The sequence below is a fragment of the Orycteropus afer genome, unplaced genomic scaffold, assembly GCF_000298275.1.
Source record: "Orycteropus afer afer isolate SDZICR_OR568_19922 unplaced genomic scaffold, OryAfe1.0 scaffold00125, whole genome shotgun sequence".
In the NCBI taxonomy this organism is placed as follows: domain Eukaryota; kingdom Metazoa; phylum Chordata; class Mammalia; order Tubulidentata; family Orycteropodidae; genus Orycteropus; species Orycteropus afer.
The window spans coordinates 4,870,720-4,895,923 of NW_006921712.1; the positions used below are offsets into that span (position 1 = coordinate 4,870,720).

The window sequence follows — 25,204 nt, forward strand, 5'->3', positions numbered from 1 at the left end:
CGGAAGATTAATGGTTAGCTTACTATTTTGAGGAAGATTGGTGGTCAGTTTATTATCAGAACTGAAACACACAATCCGGAGTGAGGGTCCTCAATTCTGAGAATTTCTGTTGGCAGGATGTGGGCCCCTAACTCTGGGAATTACTATTAACAGAGCTCTCAGGGAAAGGAAGGGGTGAGTGGGTTCTCAGGGATGTTTGGTTTAGATAGCTACTGGGCTTTCTGAGAGGAGTAGGAAGAAGTAGAAATGCTGTTATGCTGGAGGGCTTGTGAAATGGACTTTGCTGCAAAATGGAGTTTTAACAAGTCATTACAAAATAGAATCATCTACTTCACAAGATTTCCATGGCCATGTAAAATTGTTGACTCATGTAATTATTTATTTAGGTGGTGTTTTTAGAGACTGGTGAAATTGTGGCCTTGAGGCACTTTAAATTTTGATCAAAATCAGAAAAAAAGAAAACCAAATACAAACCCTTGATCTGAATACACAGTACATTTTATGTTTGTTGTTGTCGTTATGTGCCATAGAGTCGGCCCGACTCATAGCGACCCTTCCTTGGGTTGCCAAGGCAGTATCACTACGGAAGTAGGCTGCCCCCCCACCCCAAAAAAAATCCCTGTGGTCATTTAAAATGAACAGCCACTTCAGATCAAAATGGGATGTGTAGTAGATGTTTGCTCAGAAACTGGCTTGAGCTCTTGCTTCAAAATTTTAAAATTATTTTTGTCTTACACATATAATATATCTTAAATTATGTGTCTGTAGCATGTGCAACTTGTTTTCTCTTGCTGATATCTTGCTTTTTCATTTATTGCTTTATTGTTAATGTTTCCCATTAAATCATAGTATTTAATAGGACACACTATTCCACAATGTGATTATATCATACATAATGTACTTTATCCAGTACCCTATTGTTATAGGGACCTTGAAATGACCCTGTGATGATGTGAGTCCCTTTCTGAATTCCATGGCTAGTTTTAGACTGAAAAGCCAAAAAATGGGCTCTCTAAAGTCAGGTGAGGGAGAGGAGGAGGATCATGCTGATGGCATTAAAGAACTACATATATACTTTAAATATGACTTACTTATGATTTTAGGAATGAGATTTAGATTTTATCTAAACTTCCAAAAGAGTAATTATGTATTCTCATAGAATCTTTAATTTCACCACAATTTGACACTTACATGTTACAAATTGAGTGTCAATACATGAAGAAATGACCAAAACAATGATTGAGTGTAATGTCTTTCTGGCAATCTCTTATATAGTTTACTTTTGATAATTTCTGTGTTAATTTTACTGTGTGGGCTTATATTCAACACTGGGTGGAGTCCAAGGCCACTAACTGGCAAGTTGGAAAAAGTTCAGACTAAATACAATGGTGGTGAATCAGGGACATCTCAGAATTTGTGTGTCCACAATTATCGGTGGTGTTCTTCAGATCGTAACGACAAAAAAAGGTTGATTTGGAGAATTGTCCCTACAAAGTCATGAAACTGCACGGGATCTCAGAGATTACCTGGTACCATTCCCAGGTTTTCTTTTATTTATTCAATGCTTATGTTTCTAAACAAAAATTTTGAGGTACTTATAACACTGAAAAGCATAGATAAAAATAAAAGCTTATATATTTACCAAATGTAAATATTTTGCTTTAGTTATTATTTTATGTATTTATTCAGGTAAAATCTGTACAACATAAAATTAACCATTTTAAAGTGTAAAATTCAATGAAATCCCTAGTTATTTTTTAGAGATATAGAACTATCACAGAGATCATGAAAGTGCCATACTCTTTCCCTGCCTCTTTGCTATTTTATGCCTTCCTCCTGAGAAGAAACCACTAACTCAAAATTTGCAGCTATTTTGTAAACTTTACTACATGCATGTACTTGTAAATAATAGATTTTTAGGGGTGGGGTGAGGTGGGATTAAAATTCATTTTAAGTTTTCTTTTGTAACTTACTTTTTTTTTCAGTAAATATCATATTTTAGAGATTTAATCACAGTGATAACCATGGTTCTAGCTAAATTATTTTGGTTGCAGCACAAATAAGATTCTGTTAATGAATATACCACAGTTCATTTTAAAGAGGTGATAAGTGGGTTCAGAATTGATACAGCATGCCCAAATTCAAACAGTTTTGGGGTTAACATAAAACTTAAAATGTTTTACTCAAAAGGTATGGTTCAGATTGTACGTTTCCTCCATGTACATCTACTCTTCTTTATCCTCCTTTGGCACACATGACAAAATGAAATTCCATGGCTGTTTTTCTCATTCTTCATAAGTGTCTCTTTTGAGAAAGTAAACAAAATGTTATGGGTATGAGATAATTTTGTGGTAACAGCATGATGTTTATCTATTAACTTATCTGTTCTATGTCTGATTATTCACCTGTGTAGTGCCCTTATCATCCGTGATTCCATATACTCACTTTGATGTTCAGTTTTTGGAGAAATTTGGGGTCACCTTTAGGAGAGAAGGTGAAACTCTTACTCTCAAGTGTACTCTGTTGGTTACGCCAGACCTGAAAAGAGTGCAGCCACGAGCTGAATGGTACCGAGACAGTAAGTACCACAAACTCACACTTAGAAAATGCTCCCATGTGAATAAAGCTACTTGTGTGCTACTGATCTTAAATTATTTGTACACAATTAATTTATAAACTTAACTGTCAGTTTGAGATTTGCCTCATCTACATCTAGTTTTTCATATAAGCTTTTTACTACCATATTAGCTGCAGATAGCAAAGCAAACTAACTGAGTATGAGAGAACTTGGTGGCAGTGACACTGACCTTGAAATTTATCCAAGGGGATTGTTGGTAAGTTAACTGTACTTAGAAGAATTGCTCAGAGATTTTTTTAATAGCTACATAAAAAAGTTTTCTATGTGATTAAAAAAAATGAGAAATGTTTAATTTCTTAAACTAACACAATAGCTGGCATTTACTAAAGCTTATTATGTTCTGGATCATAACAAATTATTGATAACATTGTGAAGAATGGGAATTCTAGAACACTTAATTGTAATAGTGAGGAACTTGTACATAGATCAAGAGGCTGTTGTTAGAACAGAAAAAGGGGATACTGCATGGTTTAAAATCAGGAATGGTGAGCATCAAGGTTGCATCCTTTCACCATACTTGTTCAATCTGTGTGCTGAGCAACTAGTCCCAAAGGTGGATTACATGAATGAGAATGCTGCATCAGAATTGGTGGAAGACTCACTAACCACATGCAATATGCAGAAAACACTACTTTGTTTGTTGAAAGTAAAGAACACGTGTAGCACTTACTGATGAAGATCAAAGACTATGCCCTTAAGTATGAAGTACCCCTCAAAATAAAGAAAACAAAAATCCTCACAACTGGATCAATATATAATAACATCACAGTAATTGGAGAGAAGATTGAAGTTGTCAGAGATTTCCTTTTATTTGAATCCACAATAAACATGGAAATAGCAGTCAATAAATCAGACCTCATATTGCACTGGGAAAATCTACTGCAAAAAATCTCTTTGAAGTGTAAAGGAGCAAAGATGTGACTTTGAAGACTAACTTGAGCCTAACCCAAGTCATGATGTTTTTAATTGCCTCATATGTATGTAAAAGCTGAACAAGGAATAAGGAAGACAGGAGAAGAGTTGATGCCTTTGAATTGTGGTGTTGGAGAAAAATAATGAAAATACCATGGACTGCCAGAGAATGAACAAATTTCTCCTGGAATGAGATGCAGCTGGAATGCTCCTTAGAAGCTAGAATAGCCAGATTTCATTTCACTTTACTCTGGTCATGTTGTCAGCAGGGACCAGTCCCTGGAGAAGGACATCATGCTTGACAAAGTGGAGGGTCAGCAAAAAAGGTGAAGAACCTCAACAAAATGGATTGACACAGCGGCTGCAACAATGGCTCAAGCACAGCAGGGGTTATGAAGTCAGCACAGGACAGGGCAGTGCTCTGTTTTGGTGTACATAGGGTAGCTATGAGTTGGAGCTGACTCAAACTCACCCAACAACAACAACAATATTATGTTCTGTACTCTGTTCTATGTATAATAATTCATTTATTTTTATGACAACCATGGGAGATAGATACTGCTATTAATTCCATATTATAGACAATAAGGAAAGTGAAATTAAGTAATGTGCTCAAGGCTTTTCTACTGGTTAGTGGCAGAGTTGGGATTTGAACCCAAGAATCTGGTTCCAGAATCTTTGTTCTTAGCTACCATGTAATATTGCCTTAGCAGTCAAAATAGGTCTTTTTTTCTATATTTAGGCAAATTTTAGAAGTAAATTTCTCCATCTTCTCTGCAATGTTGCTTCTAATGCAAACCTGCTGTCCCTGGATTTAATCCCCCATGACGTGAAATATTATAAAGAAACATGTGACTCCATTCCTGCTCATAAAATATGTATAAATTGGTAGGGGGAAGTTATACAAAATTGTAAGGCAATATCCTTTTCAAGTATAAGAAATATTCCAGAACAGGCTATGATAATTTGCCAAATACATGCATACTGGCCATATATACAAGTGAGGCTGAGCTAGTAGTTAGTGGTTTTGGAGTGATGAAGGCAAGGTTTAGGGGAAAAAAAATATTGAAAGGTGAGAAGGCTTTTAACTGATAGAGAGGAAGGAGGACTCTAGTGTGTGAAACCATGAAGGCAGAAAAGTGGATAACATGTTCCAGGCACAGAGAATATACTTGTGACCTTGTTCATAGCAGGCTAGGAATGAATTGCTGGGGCTGTAGGTCTGTAGAGGCATTTTCACCTAGAATTTGCTGTTGGAGAGGTTATAACCATGGCGTTTTTTCATGATATATGCGAAGTAGGTAGATAAAAAGAGAAAGATAGGAAGAGAGAGAGAGAGAAAAGGAGTATCTGTGGTGGCAGAGGGATTTAGCATTGTAATTTACTCTTTTCGGAGAGAAATGGAATTTTTTTGTAGTGGCTAGGAAATGCATAGAATTCTGGTGACAATTTTACAAACCTTGACCAATTTGGATGGAATATATATTGTCATGAAAATTCTTCTCATTCTGACACTTATTCTTCCATTTTTAGTTAGATACTTGTGATATTTGAGTGAGATTTAGTCATAAAAGTAGCTACACATTAGCAGTCATAATCAGATCATCACAGACTTTATTATTCAAATGGAAAGCAATGGAGACAATCCTCTTTGGATTATTTTTAGACTTTAAAATGCAAGAGGGTATTTTTTTACTATTTAAAATTAATAAGCTGAAAGTCACCAGGTGGCTGGTAAGCCCCAGAGGCAATGTCAGTCAGCTGAATGAAATCCTCTAATAGGTATGAAGAAATTGACTATGCAAACAGGAAATTTGGAATTACTGACACAATTTAAAATGGATTAGTACTCTAAAGCTATCATATTGAAGTAATCACTGAAGAAAAACTGTCGGTTACTTATAATAAAACCTAAAACTATTTTTGGGTGTGATTTGCACTTGAGACTGATTTGGTAAGTAAGGTGATGGAATGGGCCTCAATTCCAGGACCTGGTTTCTAAATACACATCCTGCTAAAGTTAAGCAGCAAATTTGATTGTGGGTTCTGTTTGGTTTATATATATTGACTACATATTTAATAATGAAAAACAGTTTTTCCTTTAGTGTGTGAAGAATTTTGCCAGAGAGAAACAAGTTTCATAAAATCCTTGCCAGAGTACTCAGCCACTGTAGGTAACTGGTCTTATTTTGGAAATTCAGATCAATTTTGGAGGTTTTCACAGACAAAGCTATGCCCCACTAAAGGGTATTTTCTGGAGTCTAATCCATGAAAGACCCACAGCCACTGCTTACATCTTTAGAAGAACACTGTATCTCAATAAACAGGATTCTGTAATTTGCAGTGAGCACCCAGTGGGCAGGTTGCAAAGCAGCTGTGAGTTCTCCTGAGAACCAGTATATCCTCTCAATTGATCTAGCACTTCTGTTAAAGATTTACTCTGGTAGTGTAGTGCCTAAGGCACTTGACTGCTAACCAGAAGGCTGGTGGTTCAAACCCATCAGCCACTCCTCAGAAGGAAGATGAGGGAATCTACTTCCATAGCGATACTGCCTCGGAAACCCAAGGAGGGGTTGCTATGAGTTGGGTCTGACTTGACAGCACATAACAACAACAACAACGTAGTCATTAGACAAGGCAACTCAAACCATGCATGCTGATATTGCCTCTGGTTTCTTGGTAAGACTTAGCAAAGGTAAAAGTAAATTTAAGTGTATTTTGAAAACACACATTTGGTGAAGTATGACATACTAGGTCCAGTGGATTTGGCAATAAATAGGACTGATACTACCTCTACCATCGTGTGTCTTGCATTTTAGCAGGGTGACGAACAAATAACACATAATTCCCTACAGCCAGCTGACAGTGACATGCACAAAGGAGGGTGGAGCATATTTTGTGAGCAGTATTAAAGGGTGTTATGTTGTCCTCCATCTCTGATCTATTCAGTCCTTCCACAAATATTTATTGGGCTCCTATAGGATGTGAGGCTCTTTTCTAGGCCTGAGAAATTAGCTGTAAACAAAATGCACAAAGGCCTTGGCTTCATGGAATTTATATCTTATGGTTGGTGATTGGTAAAAGGCTTAAAAAAAAGGAAATATATAATGTCATGTCATTAGGATCCCTAAGTGGTGCAAGTGGTTTGCACTCAACTACTAATCTTAAAGTTGGCAGTTCAAACTAAACCAGTGGTGCCATGGAAGAAAGACTTGGTAATCTGCTTCTGTAAACATCATAACCAAGAATACCTTATGGAACTGTTCTACTCTGTCACACATGAGGTTGCCATAAGATGGAGTCTCCTCAATGGCAGTGGATATTAGTCACTAATGAGAGCAGAGAAATAAAATAAAATCCTCTGACATGATGAGAAGTGAAGAGTTATTGATGAGTGAAGAATTGTGGATAAATAGACCTCTCTGAGGAGGTGATATTTGAGAAGACACCTGAATGCAGTCAGGGAGCAAGATTGATAAATATTCAGAGCATTTGAAACAGGGAAAAGAACAAAGCAAAGACCTTGAGGTAAGAATAAGTCTTTGCTTCTTCAAGAGACAGTAAGAAACATACTCCTGGAGAAAAATGACTGGGAAGGAAGGAATAAATAAGGATTAAAATACAGATGGTGAAGGCCATGGTGAATAGGTTAGATTTTATTTCCAGTATGATGGGAAGATACTGAAGATATTGAGCAAAGAACAACTTATAACATATAACTCGAAATAATGTTGTGAAAATGTCCTCTGGTTACTGAGTGGAGAATTGAGTGTATGTGTGTGTTTGCATGTGGATACTGTGGAAACAAGGATACCATTTAGAAGGCTGAGATATAATCTAGGGGAGAGGTGTTAAGGGTGGAGTTGGTGAGTAGTCGTGAGATTCAGAATTCATTTTGTTCTAACAGAACTTGCTAAAATATTGTAAGTGAGGTAAGAGTAGAAAAGAGATAAAATTATTCTCAGGATTTTAGCTTGAGAAACTAGGTGGCTGGTAATATATTAGTGAGTGGAAGAGTAGGGAGTAGGAAGCAGTTAGGGAATAGAAAACCAAGAATTTACATTTCTTGTTAACTGCTGTTGAGTTGGCCCCCTCATCATGATAACCCTTATAAAGCAGTTACAGAGTAGTTACAAAGGTTTTTATTTTATTTTTTAAAATTCTTTTATTGTTATTTGGATGCAAATTTACAAAGCAGGTTCATTTTACACTTAACAGTTCATACATATTTTGTTTCATAGCACCAATTACAATCCCTACAATAAACAGCTCTCCTATCTCCTCCCTTTGACTACTCCTTTCCATGTGTCCTTCTTACCTATGCATTCCTGTTTGTCTAGTTTTTCCCCCATGCAAATGCTGCCCCTCTGATCTGTCATAGTTGACTGTTCTGAGTGCATCTCCCTGGAGTAGGTGTTTCACTTTCTATTATTTAGCTGAGTGCTAACCCACGGTAAAAACAAACAAACAGCAACAACAAGGAAAAAACCAAACCAAACTCACTGTCATTGAGTTGATTCCTGACAGTGATCCCCTTTGGGTTTCTGAGGCAGTAAATCTTTGTGGAAGTTGATTGCCCAAACTTCCTTCTGTGGAGTGGTTTGAACCCATGGTAGTGAGTCTAATCCCAGGCCATCAGGGTAACCTTGGGGGCCTGGAATTAGATTGAGGGTCTTACTGGTCTATCTGACCAGGATTTCTGGTGATATAGCGGGTAAGCCATGTGGCTTCTAATCAGAAGGTCGGTGGTTCAAACCCACCAGCTGCTCTGTGGGAAAGAATTATAGCCTTGGAAACTCAATGGGGGTAGCTATGAGTCAGAATCTATTAGATGGCACTGGGTGGTTTTTGATTATCTGACCAGTAATTGTGGTCATTTTTTGTGTTTTTAAATTTTGTTCTACATTTTTCCTCCCACTCTATCCAGGATCTCCAATTTTGATCCCTTTCCCAGTGGTAGACATTGGAAGGTGGGCATTGGAAGGTTCTTCTGGTCTCTGGGCTATGAAGGCTGAGGTTCCTGTGGTTCATTAGTCCCTTGGACTAATTGTTCCCATATGTCTTTAATTTTTTCACTTTTCTTTGGATGAGGAGTGACCAATAGTTGCATCTTAGATGGCTGCTCAAAAGCTTTTAAGATTCTGGTTACTACTCACCCAAGTAGGATGTAGAACAATATTTTTATGTACTGTGTTGTTCTAAGTGAGCTTGATGCTCCCCATGACCATGTTCCTGGGCCTGCAAGCCTGGTGACTCACTCCCTCAAAGTGCTTGGTTGTGGCTAAGAAGCTACCTCAATCTTGTCCCCTGTTAGTTCTATAATGTATATGAATATCTTTGCAGCACAAATATGCATGTAGGAGCATCATTAGACAAATCTATCTATGGTAATGGGTATATTCCTGTTCTCCTACCCACACCTGATCTTCTCCATGTGTGCCTATGTATCCATGTGTAGACTAGTGTTTGCTGTTAATGATAATGCAGTATTGTATATGCAATAGTATTTGCCTCTGTTTTCTATATCTTTTCTGCACCTATCTGTATCCTCTTTTTCCCTATTGGTATTGTGCTGGTCACACACTTTTGTTATATTGCCTTGTCTTTCAGGCAAATCAGCACAAGACTCTTAACTAGTCAGAAATTTTCCTTCACTGTCCCTCTCATCCCTGGTAACCAACAAAGTAATTACCTTTCCTTGACTTTTTAAATAATGGACTCATATATTTGTCCTTCTGTAATTGACTCATTTCACTCAGCATAATATCCTCCAAGTCCATCCAGGTGATGAGGTGTTTCATGGATTCTTCATTGTCATTTAATGTTGTGTTCTGACTTGACAGCACATAACAACAACAACAACAACAAAAGTTATATATATTTGTATTATATAATATTTAAATGTAGATTATTTACAATTTTCTAAGAAGATATTTCCGTTCTCATTTTTAGAATAACAATATTGACATTTCTTTCTAAGGTGGAGGAGCTGGGTTTTAAACTGTGTTGGAACTTGAAATTTGAAAATTTCGCTTTGCAAAGTCCCAGTCCCAGCCTTTCTACCTACTTCCACCTTCCTGAGCTTATGTGTGATGCTAATAATGTTATTAGCATATTATTTTTTCACTCCTGCACTCATTTAGTTAGATGGAAGGATAAAGGAAAGACTGTACCATTAGGGTATACTTTTGTCTTGGAAAAAAAAAAAATCAATATAAAACAATTGAATAAACCAATATATCTCACCTCCCCTACTCCCACAAGATAACATAAACTTGCAGGCCTCTGATTTTAGACACTTTCACAAAGTTTTACCATTTTATTAAGTTTGCATTACAACGTACCTTCCTTTCTCTGTGTAAGCCTTCTGGCAAGATGTTTCACCCCATAAAAATGCAATAAATACAACATAACTTCAATCACCTTGCTTATTCAGCACCACCAACAGGAGGAAAATAATGCAAGTATCGGGGAATTTAAGAGTTCCGATTATTTTCTGAAGATTTTGAGTGTGAAATAAAATATTTGGCTCAAAGTCAAGAAATCTTTAGCTTTTAATATGCTCAGGAAATTTCAACAAGAACTGTATAAAGCTTACACTGCTAAGAATGTATAACATAACCATGGTTACTGAATAAATACATATTTTAGATAAGGAAATTAAATTTTCAGTGTATTAGCTTTCTAAACACCTCTATTGGCCTTCATTGTAGCTGTAATTAAATGAAAACAAAACATAATTGCATTATGATCATAAATAGGCTGTGAAATGAATGGAGTATTGACCCACACAACTGCTCACAACTTGCAGAATATTTTTCTTTCTTTGTAAACCTCAAATATTCTAAAGATTTTGAAACGCACAAGTATCTAAGGTAATACTTCTCAGATGATAAAAAGGCTCAATTATGACTTTCATTTTATCAGCAAATTTTTGACAATGTGAAATCAAGTTATCAATTTTGAGTCCACTTGTAAAAAATCATAAATTTACATTTACTATAGGGGTTTAAATGTTTTGAATTTTTAAAAGCTTTACTCATAGGTGTATTTATATTTATCATCAATCTATCGTAGTAAAAATAATGGGCCACTTAGATTTGCTAGATGGATTACTGAGGTCCTATATTCAAACAGGGAGCTCTGGTAGCATAGTGGCTAAAACACTTGACTGCTAACCAGAAGGTTGGCGGTTCAAACCCACCAGCCACTCCTCGGAAGGAAGGTTGGTCAATCCTACTTCCATAGTGATACTGCCTCAGAAACCCAAGGAGGGGTGGCTATGAGTCCGGGCCGACTCGACGGCACCTAACAACAACAACAACATATTCAAACAATTTGATTAAACAGTGGTTCAAGTTCAGCAGATAAGATTGTTAAGTTTGAAGGAGCTGTCAGTAGGCTTTAAAATGACCCTGCAAAGTTTCAATTACATGTCATTTCTGTATTCCTCCCACCCCAGATGCTGACCCATTAGTCACAGGAGCTCCTGGAGCTCCCATGGATTTGAAATGCCATGACGCGAACCGAGATTATGTCATCGTGACCTGGAAGCCACCAAACACAACCACCGAGAGTCCTGTCATTGGTTATTTTATTGATAGGTGAGTGCACCTTGCACTTTTCCAGGGATAGTCTCTTTTCTGAAATGAATATTATCCTGGAAAATATACTTGGATATTTTTTCAATATACATTCATTTTATCATTTTTGGTTGGATCTAGGGACATAATTATTTTGGTTATTAAGGCATATGAATATTAACCGAAAAGTCATTTGTTCCAACCCAGCAGCCACTCATGGAAGACAGATGAGGCAGTCTACTTCCATAATGATTTACAGTCTTGGAAATCCTATGGGGTAGTTCTACTCTGTCCTAAAGGACCACTATGAGTTGAAATCTACTCACATGGCAGTGGGTTTTTTGTTTGGTTTTGATGAGGTGATTTGATAAATATCATCAGACAGACCTAGCCTAATGTAACCCTAGATTTCTTAAGGTTGTTATTGGAGACATTTTCCCAGTTCAACATCAAGTAACAAATCCTATTCTATTTCTCCAGTCACAGTCTAAATTCTGATTTCCTATCTCTGCTGAGAGGCCTATGCACTGAGGCTGGGAAAGATGCCCCAGGATAGGAAGCGTAATGTTCAGCATTGTTTCTCTCTTCTAAGAAACAGGATGAACACTCTTAAATATGATGTAGTTAAGAGTGGTACTTCATTTATATTCAAGTTTCTATTATTTTCTCTCTTAAGTAATAAAGTTCTCTTCTTATTTTCAAGTATGGAGTTTCAAAGTATAAAATATTGGAATTTACCTTTAAGTCAATAACTTAAATTTAGATCATTATTAAACCCAATGGAGTTTTAAGTTTTCAGTTTTCCTTTATTTCATATAGTGCTCATAGCCTGGGAAGAAAATTGAGCAGAGCCATTGAATTTTTTTGTTAGTTTTAATTTTTACTGTGGTGAAATATGCCAATTCAATAATTTCTGCATGTGTATATCATTGATGTTGATTATATTCTTCTTATATTACATATATATAATATATATATATTCATGGGCAGAATAATCTTCAAATAATTTCAACATTATTAACAAACTCAATGCCTCATAAGCAAAAATTCCCCCAAATGAATTTATTAGCTATGCAATTTATTGTTGAAATATAAATTCCAGCCATTGGAATAAGTACGGTTAAAAATGACTTAGAAATAAGGTGGAAGGGTGTAAGCTCTTGGGTTATAAAAAAAATGGTTACCGGAAGGAATTTAAGTTGAGCTCTGGTGGCCTAATGGTTAAGGCATTTGACTGCTAACCAGAAGGCTGGTGGTTCAAACCCACCAGGCACTCCTTGGAAAGGAGATTGGGCAATCTACTTCAGTAGAGATACTCCTCGGAGACCCAAGGAGAGATCAGTATGAGTTGGACTCGTCTGGACGGCAGTGAGTTTTTTATTTTTATTTTTTGTATATACCAAAAAATCAAACCCTCTGCCATTTAGTCGATGCTGATTCAAAGCGACCCTATAAGACAGAATAGAACTGCCTCGTAGGGTTTCCAAGGCTGTAAATCTTCATAGAAGCAGACTGCCACATCTTTTTCCCTCAGAGTGGTTCGTGGATTTGAACCGCAGATGTTTTGGTTAGCAGCCAAATGCTTAAACTATTGCGGTCAACAGAGCTTCTTACAGGTATATAGAGAGCACGATACAATAAAGTAGCTATTCAGGGAAAAAAAAAAAAAAAATCAATGAGCTCTAGTTTTTTTGGCATTTTGCTGATTAAATTCTATTCTCTGTACCTCAATGAAGCTACTTGTTTAGCCACCAAGGTAATTTTGATATTCTAGAAACAGATTTGCAGTGTGCGTTGTTCGGTATCTACCTTAGATTAAAAAACAAAAACCAAACAAAAACTATTTTCTATCCTCCCGTGACATTTGGTAAGGAACTCTGGTAGCACTGTGCCTACAACATCTGACTGCTAACTAGAAGGTTGGTGGTTCAAACTCACCAGCCACTCCACAGAAACAAGAGTGGGTAATCTATTTCCATAACGATTTACCGCTTTGGAAACCCAAAGGGGGTCATTATGAGTCAGAATTGACTCCACAGCAGTGGTTTTTTTTTTTTTTTGGTGTAATACTTGATAATTTTTCCAACCATGTTGGCAAAAACCATTTCATGTGCCTTCTCGGTTAATCATCCACACTCCTTTCCCCACCTCAATTAAAAAAAAAGACAATAAAAGAGTTTTGGAGTGGGAGGCTGCAGTTTCTTTTCTGTACTCCCTCCTGTCTTACAACTTACAAGTCTTGTTTCATATTGAGTTTTCTTTTTTTTTTTCTCTGCCAGACTTTCAGTTTTGCTTAAAAAAGACTAGCACCTGTAGATCTTAGAACTTTCATTAAAATGTCTGAATAGTTAGGAGGGAAAAAGAGTTAATTCTTCCTAAAATGCACATATAAGTCTGAGGTTAAACATCTCAAAGACTGATTTTATGAACTTGCTATTTTCTCCTGAGCATTTACCATTAAAGTTTTTGTGCTTAGATTTCATAATCTGTGGAAAAAGGAGGTTAATCTTTTCTACATTTCCAGGTTGCTAGTTAGAGCTTAATATTTTCCAAAACCTTTAAAATTCAACACAAGTAATGTTCTAGAAGGAAACATCTTAACATTATTTGAAGTACACTGTGAGCCTGCATTCCAATGACAATTGACACCAGTGGCTCAACAAAGTGAGAAGCATGTTTAGGGACATGGAGCAAAGAGGTGTTTCATTTTCTATGCCTTGGCAATGGGCATGCTAGGGAGCCTAGGGCCATCCTCCTATTTTTTGATTTAAGTTGGGAAGGGAACTACACAATAATAGATTTAAAATCACTTCTGTTGAAGATTTTGTCTAAATGTGTTTGCAATTAGACTTGATCTCCAACTCTAAATTGTAAAGGTTCAGAAGATTTATCTATCTGTCTAGTTATCAGTCTATCTATCTGTGTATATGTATTTATTATTGCTCGTTGTCATCAAGTTGATTTTTGACTCATAGTGACCTCATATGACAGAGTAGAACTCCCCCTTAGGGTTTTTCAATCTATAATCTTTTTTTTTTTTTTTAATTTTATTGTGATTTGTGGGAAAGTTTACAGAGCAAATTCATTTTCCATACAGCACTCCATGCACATTTTGTCTCATGACATTGACTGTAATTTCTCAAAATGTAACAACTCTCTTTCCACTTCCTCCCCATAGTTACCTCTTCCCTGTGTCCTTCCCTCCTGTGCATTCCTGACCCCAGCAGTCTTCCTGTGCATACATTGCCCTTCTGTTCTCTCATGATTGATCTCTCCAAGGAGTGTATCTACCTGATGGAAATGTCCAGCTTGTATGTTGGTCTTTTATTTGTCTGTAAGTCACAGGAGTGAGTTCAATTGCAGAACTGAAGGGCAACTAGGGGCCATAGTCTCTGGGGTTTCACCAGGCTCTATCAGACCAGCAAGCCTGGTCTTTTATTTTTTTTAATAATTTTGAGTTTTGTTTCACATTTTTCTCCCACTCTATCCAGGATATCAGAAACAGATCCCCCTCTGAGGGATTGACAGTTGTAGCTAGGCACCATCTAGTTCTTCTGGTCTCATGGGCATATAGGCTGAGGGTTGCACAGTCTACCAGTCCTTTGGACTAATTGTTTCTGTGTGTCTTTGGTTTTCTTCATTCTTTTTTGCTCTGCATGAGGAGACCCACTGTTGCATCTAGATGGCTGCTTACAAGCTTTTGAAATTCCGGTCGCTACTCACCAAAGCAGCATATGGAACAATGTTTTTGTGTAGCATATTATGCCAATTGAGCTTGATGTCCCCTGGGACCTTGGTCCAGAGTCCACAAGTCCAACTACTCACGCCTTCTGGGTAGCTGACTGTGGCCAAGAAGTCATCACAACCTTGTCCCTTGTCAGCTATACTATATACCTGGACATTCTTACAGAGCTTACAAATATACTTGTAGAAACATCATCTGCCAACCCTACATACATGCACATGGGCACACTGCCCCCTGCCTAGTCATACCTGATCATTTAGCCTATTCACCCATCTATCCACCCGTAGATCAGTGTTTGCCATCACTGACAACGCATTTCAGTCTGTAATCTTTATGGAAGCAGATTGCCAAGGGTGCCAATGGTAGAGCCACTGGGTGGGTTCAATCTGTCCTCATTTCAGTTAGCATCTGAGTGCTTACACATTGTGCCAACTGGCCACGCTCTCTTTCTCTCTGTCTCATTTCCTAAATAGCTCTATACTTAAAGTTGCTTTATGCCACTTCTCGGAAGGAAGGTTGGACAATCCTACTTCCGTTGTGAAACTGCCTTGGAAACCCAAGGAGGGGTCGCTAGGAGTCGGGGCCGACTCGATGGCAAATAACAACAACAACAACATATTACTCTTGTATAAATCAATATTCTAACAGCATAAATTTTACCAGTTTGATGTTTTCCTGATTTGTTATGCATCCATGTATTATTAGATGATAAATTTGTTATTCTGAACTTTTTATTTTATTTGAAGGTGTGAAGTTGGAACTGATAATTGGGTTCAGTGCAATGATGCACCAGTAAAAATCTGCAAATACCCAGTAACTGGACTTTTTGAAGGAAGATCTTACATATTTCGGGTGCGGGCGGTCAATAATGCAGGCATTAGCAGACCTTCTAGGGTCTCTGAAGCTGTGGCTGCTCTTGACCCTGTTGACCTCAAAAGATTACAAGGTAGGTCACTGAAAGTTTAAGTTTAAACTATGACTGGGAAACTTTTGGCTGTTTTATGTGTGATTTGTTCTTTTTCTTTTACTCTCCAACCTTGTATGAGGCTGAGAACGTCTTCAAATGATAAGCATAGCACAGCAATATTTCACTGGTCTCTAATGTCTCCATCAATGTCATTTTAGGAATGGATATAGTTGGGATGACATTTATACTTTAAAACCAATGTGTTTCACCTTCATAATGCTCTTTTCTGAAATCCAGTTAAATTGGTTTGGAATTAGACCCTTAACACATTTTTAGTCCATTGATGATATAATTTCAACACCTAATGAGAGTCAGAAGGCCTTGAAACCAAGTCACTCTATTTCTGAATATTAATTTCACATGACACAGATTTCTTAATGAGATTGGTCCCTTAATTATGATTTTAAATGAGCCACTATATTTTCCTTACTGGATGATCTTTTGAATCCAGTTCCAAAATATCAACTCTGATTACTTCAGAGTAGTGCACGTATTATAATCACAATGCAAATGTGATTAGGACTTTGCAGTTATTTAGAAAAATTAGTGCTTTAGGAAATTTTGGGATATCAAATTTAGCATCAACTTCTCTCTTTGCAGCAATTCATTTGGAGGGAGATAAAGAAATTGTAATGTATCATGATGACCTTGAAGGTAAGTAGCTTTTCACCGTTTGATTTCAATTGCTTATTCCCTAGGGATTTAAGATTATAATTAGAGGCACATGAGACAAAGAAAACACTTTCCTGGTGAGCACACTCTTTACATGTAAAAACAAAAGCTACAAGTCAAGCCTGTAAGCTTAATGTCTAAGAAGTTTTTTTTTTTTTTTTAAAGCAAGGGAAAATAAGAAACAAGTTGTATACTGCATTGCTTTTCTTTAGCATTCACAAATACAATCTTTTGGTTAGTTATATAGAAGAAACCAAACTTAAACTAAGCTTTCAGTATTGGCTACTGTTAGTTTTCACTCCTAACATAGTCCACTGCTGTTTTCGTCATTATTGTTAGGTGCTATAGGGTTGGTTCCGACTCATAGTGATCTGGTGACTAACAGAATAAAACATCGCCAGTCCTGCAGCATACTCTCATTCCTTGCTATATTTGTCAATCGACTTTGTCAATCCATTTCGTTAAATGTCTTCCTCATTTTTACTGACCCTCTACTTCACCAAGTATGATATCCTTCTCCAGAGACAGGTCCATTGTGACAGCATGAGCAAAGTATATGAGATGAAATCTGGCCATTCTCACTTCCATGGAACATTCTGGCTGCACTTCTTCCAGGACAGATTTGTTCATTCGTCTGACAGTCTATTATATTTTCAGTATTCTATGCCAACACTACAATTCAAAGGCATCAGCTTTTCTTTGGTCTTCCTTATTGTCCAGCTTTCACATGGATATGAGGCGACTGAAAATACCATTGCTTTGGTTAGGTGTACCTTAGTCTTCAAAGGGGCATCTTTGCTCCTTTACACTTTAAAGAGATCTTTAGCAGCAGATTTGCATAGTGCAAAATGATGTTTGATTTCTTGACTTCTGCCTCCATGGGTATTGATGGTGGATCCAAGTAAAATAAAATACTTGACAACTTCAATCTTTTCTCCATTTATTGAGATACTGCTTATTAGTCTAGTTGTGAATGTTTTTGTTTTCTTTATGTTGAGGAGTAATCCATACTGAAGATTGTAGTGTTCGATCTTCATCAATAAGTGCTTCAAGTCATCTTCACTTTCAGCAAACAAGGTTGTGTAGTCTGCAAATCACAGATTGTGATGAGTCATCTCCAAATCCTGATGCCTTATTCTTCTTCATATAGTCTAGCTTCTCAGATTATTGCTCAGTTTACAGATAGAATAAGTATGGTGAAAGGATACAACATTGATACATACACTTTCTTATTTTATACCATGCAGTATTTCCTTGCTTTGTTCAAACAGCAGCCTCTTGGTCTATGCACAGTCTCCTCATGAATACAGTTAAGTGTTGTGGAATTTCCATTCTTTGCAATGTTGCCCATAAGTTGTTATAATACACACAGTTGAATGCCTTTGCATAGTCAATAAAACACAGGCAAATATCTTCCTGGTATTCTTTGCTTTCAGCCTAGGTACCCTTGACATTGGCCACAATATCCATCATTTCATCTCTTCTGCATCCAGCTTGAATTTCTGGAAGTTCACTGTCAATATGTTGCTGCAAATGTTTTAGAATTTTCAGAAAAATTTTACTGTGATATTAATGATATTGTTTGATAGTTTCTGCATTCTGTTGAGTCACTTTTTTTTTTTTTTTTGAATGAGCACAAATATAGATCTCTTCCAGTTGGTTGGTCAGGTATCTGTCTTCCAAATTTCTTGGCATGAACAAGTAAATGCCTTCTGCACTGTAACCATTTGTCAAAATATTTCAAAGGATATTCCATCAATTTCTAGAGGCTTTTTTTTTTTTTCTGTCAATTCCTTCAATGTAGCTTAGACTTCTTCCATCAATACCATTAGGTTTAATCATGTTACCTACTGAAATGGTTGAATGGCAACCAATTCTTTTTGGCACAGTGATTCTGTGTATTCCTTTCCTCCTCTTTTGATGCTTCCTTCATTGTTCAATATTTTTCCCACAGTCTTTCAGTATTGCAATTTGAGACTTGAATTTTTCTTCAGTTCTTTCAACTTGAGAAATGCTTAGTGCATTCTTCACTTTTGGTTTTCTAACTCCAGGTTTTTGCACATTTCATTACAATACTTTATTTTGTTTTCTCAAGCCACTCTTTGAAATCTCCTGTTCAACTCTTTTATTTAATCATTTCTTCCATTTGCTTTAGTTACTCTTCATTCAAAAGTAAGTTTCAGAGTATCTTCTGATGTCCATTTTGGACTTTTCTTCCTTTTCTGCCTATGACTTGGAATCTACTTGATGGCAGTGAATCTGTTTTTTTTTCTGGTTAATGAGGCAATAGAAAATACCATGGTTTGGGTCAGGCACTCCATAGTCTTCAAAGTGACATTTGTGCTTTTTAAGCAGATTCGCCCAATGCAATGTCATTTGATGCCTTGACTGCTACTTCCTTCAGCATTCAGTCTGTGTAAAAGTCAAATTTTTGACAGGCCAGAAGAAAAGGAAGTTCTCTTTTTCTCCTCTCTTGAGCATACGGGATCAGTGAGGAGAGACATGATCTGAATTGTCTTGTGTGGGCATGTAGGAATTCAATCTGGTAAAACTGGCCTAAAATAAGAAAATTTATGTTGCTATATAAATGTCACATATCTTTGATAAAATATGCATTATGTAAAGGTCATTGTGAAAAATACTGGGGATATAAAATAATAAAATATAATAAACCTTTCATGGGCAGGAACTATACCTTTTTGGGGAGACAATCTATTTATAAATAGATATAGATGAATGGGGATATAAATACCTACAACAGATATTTATTAAGTACTAAATAAAGAAACCCACCAGCCACTCCTCAGAAGGAAGGTTGGGCAATCTAATTCTGTAGTGATACTGCCTCGGAAACCCAAGGAGGGGTCTCTATGAGTAGGAGCCGACTTGATGGCACATAACAACAAAAGCAAATAAAGGAATGCCATATTTTCAAAGGCTTGATTTTTCAATGGATGAAATGGAGTTAAGTGTACAGACACAAGAATTCTTATTTTCAAATGGAATAAAGTCACAATAACATTTTTTATGTTTATTCCATTTCTTTTTTTTTTATAAGAAGACAGATTTTCTGCCTCTCTGGGCCTGTCCCTTCATTTTTTTGGGTGAATTCTTGAATGCAGTGGCATTTTATTCATACTATGGGAAACATTTTAGAGGCTCGTTTCAAGAAAGGCAGAAAGTTGGACATTTAAATGGAAAATTGTTTGACTTGGGACATTGATACTGTCTGAAGTTCAGACCCTTTGGCCTGCAATTCTCTGATGTGGTGAGGCTTTTCATGCAACTACTAGGCAAATTCTACATCCTGAAACAAACTTGGTATGAAATAAAAATTTAAGTATATTGATATAGTGGTTTGGAAAATTCGTCTGTCATTTTAAATTCATTAATCATTTAGTACCTAAGGCACTTGTCTGCTAACCAGAAGGCTGGCAGTTCAAACCCACCAGCCACTCCTCAGAAGGAAGGTTGGGCAATCCTATTTCTGTAGTGATACTGCCTTGGAAACCAAGGAGGGGTCACTATGAGTCAGGGCCAACTCGAAGGCACACAACAACAACAACAATGAAAAATATCTTTAGAGAGAGAAAGAAATTCTATAATATTTTTCAACAAAACATTTCTGAGTTTAAATATTTGCTTTTAGGAAGTTGTTCCCTGTGTCTACCCACATATCTTATCTTCATCTAAGCTTATTTTCCCTTATAACTTTGTCTTAGATAGAAAAGAATTGGTGCATGATATTTCTTTTATTGAAAGAGAAACACTACTTTTTTTTGGCTAAAAATTACTTTTCCGATATTTTAGGCTTTTTGGTAAGTTTTTCTGATTATGTCAATCTTGGTTAGTGTCTTTTTTTCAAACATTTTAATTTTTATTAATATCCACCTCTTAAGATCATCCAAATTTTTCCAATCTTTCTTGAGTTGCTCCATTGGAAAATGGATACTGTATTCTTAAAAATGCCAGAATAGCTTCTTGAAAAAATAGAATGAAATTACTTTTATGTTGTTAATTATATATCTAAGTATTCAAAACACTGTCTTGGACAAGGTCATTTGTAGCTAACATGTTCAATTAATCATTTACTCTGAATTCTGCAGTACTTATTTATACTTGTGTATCTTCTTGAATGCTTTCATCTTGGGGTTCTACATTCCAAATAAAATTCATGTTTTATTCACTTAGAGAAAAATCTCTTGGGGGGTCATGTAGGTTATGGTTTCTTTGGGTTTACTGAGAGAATGAAGTTCTGGATTTAGAATCAGAAGACCTAAACATGAACTCTAATTCCACCACTTAATAAAGTATGTGATCTTAGGAAAGTACTACATATTTCTGAGTTCATTTATGCATTTTTTTTTCTATAATAGTTTTTTGTATTTTTGGTAAAACTTGCACAGCAAATTAGGTTTCTTTTTTAGTAAGTGACACTGGTTACATTTTCCACAATGTGCCGACATTCTCATTATTTCCATTCTGCTTCTTCTAGTTCCATTAATTGAATTTTTCTGACCTTCTTTACTTTCTCATCTTTATTTTAGGGTAATGCTGACCATTAGATTTTACATAAATGATTATTTTTAAAGGACCACTGTACCCACAGTTGATACTTTCTAGGTCATGAGCCAATGCGTTATTTAGCTGAATGGTCTATAGTGGTAGCTGGGCACCATCTAGTTCTTCTGGTCTCAGGGTAGATGAGTCAGTGGCTTGCGTAGAGCATTAGACTTGTAGACTTCATTTATGGATTTTTAAACTGAAGAAAACAATCATATCTTCCTCCACAAGCTTCAAATAAAATAATGAGTGTGAAATAATATATGACCTATAATACGTTGTATATAATTATTAATCATCATTTTCATTCAGTATTAATATGGTTCATTGGAACAGGGCTAATGAGAATTTTTGTGATACTGAAGCAGAGGCTAAAGGCAACATTCCTAACTGACATCACATGGCCTCATTGTGAAAATACACATGTTTTGGTACGACAAAACATTTGGCCATTCTCCTCTTGTTTTGGTTAACTTTATTTATTTATTTTTCTTTCTTTCTTTCTAGAAGTTCTTTTTCTCTTTTTTTTTCTAGAAGTTCTTCTCTCAGTTCAGAGTGTGTCAATAATGAATATAATTTTATTTCCTTGGCTCTCTTCTTGGCTCAGTGGTTCAGAGGTAGAATGCTTGTCTTCCCTGCAGACCTGGATCCAATTCTTGGCCAATGTACCTCAAGTTCGGTCATCACTAGTCTGTCAGTGGAGACTTGTTTTTTGCCATGATCATAACTGAACAGGCTTCTGTGGAGCTTCCAGGCTAAAATGGATTAGGAAGGAAGGCCTGGAGATTTATTCTGAAAACCCTAATGCAGTTTTATTCCATTGTGCTTGGGGTTACCATGAGTCTGGAACAGACTTGACAGTGGCTGACAACAGCTCCTTGTTGGCTCATTGGGACCATTTTGTATCTTATTCTCTTCTATAGTAGTTTCTTCTGTCCATGGTTAGGATAATCTAATTTAAACTAAAGCATCTTACCCTGATTTAGGATTCTCTGCTGTATAAAATAGATTATTTCTTCTTACCTTGCCATCAAATAAAATGTTTTTGATTCCATTTTCTCTGGGCCTAAAATCTATATATCAGTTCTAAAATCAGCAATGTATTTCAGATCTGAAAGTGTGTGACAGACAATTCTGACTTCAAGTATTCACTCTTTCATGTTGCTTTTATTATTTTCTTTGCATCTTTCTCTTCTCTTGCTTTGCTTCCTGTGTAGTCTGCAATAAACCATGATTTGTTTTTTGGAAGTTCATTATGTAATATCCTAAGATAAGTTTCCTGTATCTTTTCTCTTTAGTATCTTTCTTTCTGGATCTCTCTAGGTATGGACACAAGTATGTGAGTTGAGCCTAGGCTGGCAGAGTGTCGTGTTGCCTTCCTCCTTCTCTGCCCCTTTAGTCTCCTGGCTCTTTGCTAGAGACAATCTTACCCCTTGTTTGAAATTCAACCCACTTGCCAGAAATGATCCTAGATTAGGCCGTAGCAGAGTTTATATGTATGCCTGTGTTGTCTCTAAAATTTGATGTACTCTGTAATGGGACTCTTATGAAATGAAATTCAATCTTGTTTAGTACCGTTTCCATGTGGCTCTTCAGTCCCTCACATGCAGCAGAGTCTGGAGGGAGCCACTAGATATTGAGAAGTACTCAAACATGACCTGGAGAAGTTCAAACCATTTTAATCATGTGCTAATCTAATCTGAAGCTCACAATATTTCAGATTACAATTACAAAGATTGTGGGTTTGAAAAAATGTCACCCCTCATAAAAATATCTCATAAATCCAAATGCAACTCCTCCTTGACACCTCACATTATATTAAAAAAAATACATGTGTCAGAAAAGTAGGTATACAGGGGCACCTGAATGCCAGTATTCTAGTTATTTGCAAAAGGCTTATCTATATCACTCCAGAATGTAAAATATATAGGCACAGATTATAGTGCTTGTGAATATGGTACAGATGTACTGGAGGAGGAACAAACAATGTGCTTTAGAAATTGATATATAATTTAAATACTTTCATGGCATACAGTATGAAGAAAGCAACCAGAGAGAGCCCTTAGAGACAGTACAATTGCATTCTGAGATGCTTCCATATTGCAGAACACAGATTGTTAATACTTTCTCTGCACAAAGTCCCAGTACAGTCAAAGCACCATTTCTAGTTAAATGCCCTGTTTCTTCTGGGTAAATCCTTTCTCCCCTTCCAGCTGAAACTCTGAAAGACTTTTGGGTTATACTCTTTTCTTATAAACTGGCTTACATTAGAAAGAAAATAAATAACTAGATGATCTTTACCAGTACTTATACTTTGGCTCTGAAAAAATAGTCCTTGGGTTTGTTTACTTTCCCAAAATAGAACTGAAGCAAAGTACAACACTGATATAGCAGTTCTTTAATACTCAGCAATGTACCCAAGGGGGCAGTACTCACCAAGATGAGCTCAAGTGAATGTGCTGAGCCAGGGATTAAGCTACTATTTAGTACTCACTAAATTTATTATTCCTTCAGGCGATGTTCAGATTCCAGCACCTCCCACCAATGTACATGCTTCAGAAATCAGCAAAACATATGTTGTCCTCAGCTGGGATCCACCTGCTCCCCGTGGCAAGGAGCCCTTAATGTATTTCATTGAGAAGGTACTGTGTAGTCATATTTCCTGAAAAAGTAAATCTCTATATGATCTCACCTTATCTGATTTAATGTGTCTTAAAGAGGAGAAGCTATCAATTACAGGCACTTCATCATTATTATTTAATAGAAAGCTTAAGGTGGTAGACTGGCCTGGTGAAAAAGGATTCTAGAGTGGGAAGAGGCGTTAGGAAAACTGTGTCCTTTGACACCATTCACGTGCCACTATAAAATGAAGACATTTAATCTGATGGATCAACAAGTTTTCTTCCTGCTAAAACATTGCAAGTTCTGAGGTTTCCATGAGAAGTTGGGAGGAGGAAGATAGTTTGCCATTGCTTGCAGTGTTTGTTCATGAGCTGTGTAGCCACTTGGTGGCAATCTTGTAGAGGAAATTCATATTTCAGGTGGGGATGGGTTTGTCTTAGAATTACTAGGTCATTGAGTTGAAGGCTCTTTTGATCTAGTAACATATAAAGAAATACATTGTACACTAAAGTACGTTGTACTATACACACACACACACACACACACACACACATGCAGTTAACCAAAGAAAATAATAATAATAATAATAATAAAACAACTACATCCTCACCATGTTATTTTCTCTTGTTCTAATATGGTCTGTCAGATTTTATTAAAAGTGCTACCTGGGACCCAGTAATTTGATTTCATGACCCCTTATTGGATTTCCAGCCATGATTTGAGAAACCTTTCAAGTCATACCAACCCTGTAACTATGGTTTTATGACATCAAATAAAAATAAAATATGTAATACTATTTTTTTTTGTTCTCTAGTGCAGCTATAGGGAGCTCTGGTGGCGTAGTGCCTAAGGCATTTGACCACTAATCAGAAGGAAGACTGGGCCATCTACTTCCATAGAGATAGAGAAATACCACAAGTGGATGGCTTTAACAAAAAAAAGGGATTTATTCTCTTCCAGTTTAGGAGGTTAGATGTCCAAATTCAAAGTGCTGGCTTTAGGGTCTGGGTGAAGGCCCCTCGACCTTGGGGCTCGGCTCTGCCTCTTGCTCTCAGCCCACTAGAGCTGGAGGCAGTTCTTAACTCAGGCGGCTGCTGGCTACTGAGGCTGACAAACCCAAGTAAAATGGCACAGCTCCAAGATTAGTAAGCAACAGAGCAGGCCACTAGTTCAAGTCTCGAAACAGTCCCATGATTGTCAGGCAACATGGCAGGCCACTGATGACTCAACCAAATGCCGAATCCAGATGTGCCAAGAAGCCCAGACCTTTCTCAAAGCATCTCCTTAAATACTGGAAATAGGCCACTTCCCAAAGGCAACAAATTAGCTGCTTATAGCAGATTCTGCCATGGGGTTGGTTACAGCACGTTCAATCTCATCATGGGGAATAACTGCATCCAGCTGCCCAGCCACTCAAAACCACCGTCCAGCCAAGTTGACACATGACACACAACATTAACTACAAAAAACATATATATATGTGTGTGTGTGTGTGTGTGTGT

The 25,204-nt window shown here is 36.8% G+C and overlaps 1 protein-coding gene across 1 annotated transcript in view; it reads left to right on the forward strand.

Moving 5' to 3' along the window:
• MYOM2 (myomesin 2) overlaps positions 1-25,204 on the forward strand; it is a 164,728-nt gene that overhangs the window by 51,523 nt on the left and 88,001 nt on the right. The window contains exons 10-13 of the mRNA XM_007944429.1: positions 11,013-11,154; positions 15,625-15,824; positions 16,446-16,499; positions 23,595-23,722. Of these exons, the coding sequence (XP_007942620.1) occupies positions 11,013-11,154; positions 15,625-15,824; positions 16,446-16,499; positions 23,595-23,722 (524 nt within the window). The remainder of the gene's footprint in view (positions 1-11,012; positions 11,155-15,624; positions 15,825-16,445; positions 16,500-23,594; positions 23,723-25,204) is intronic.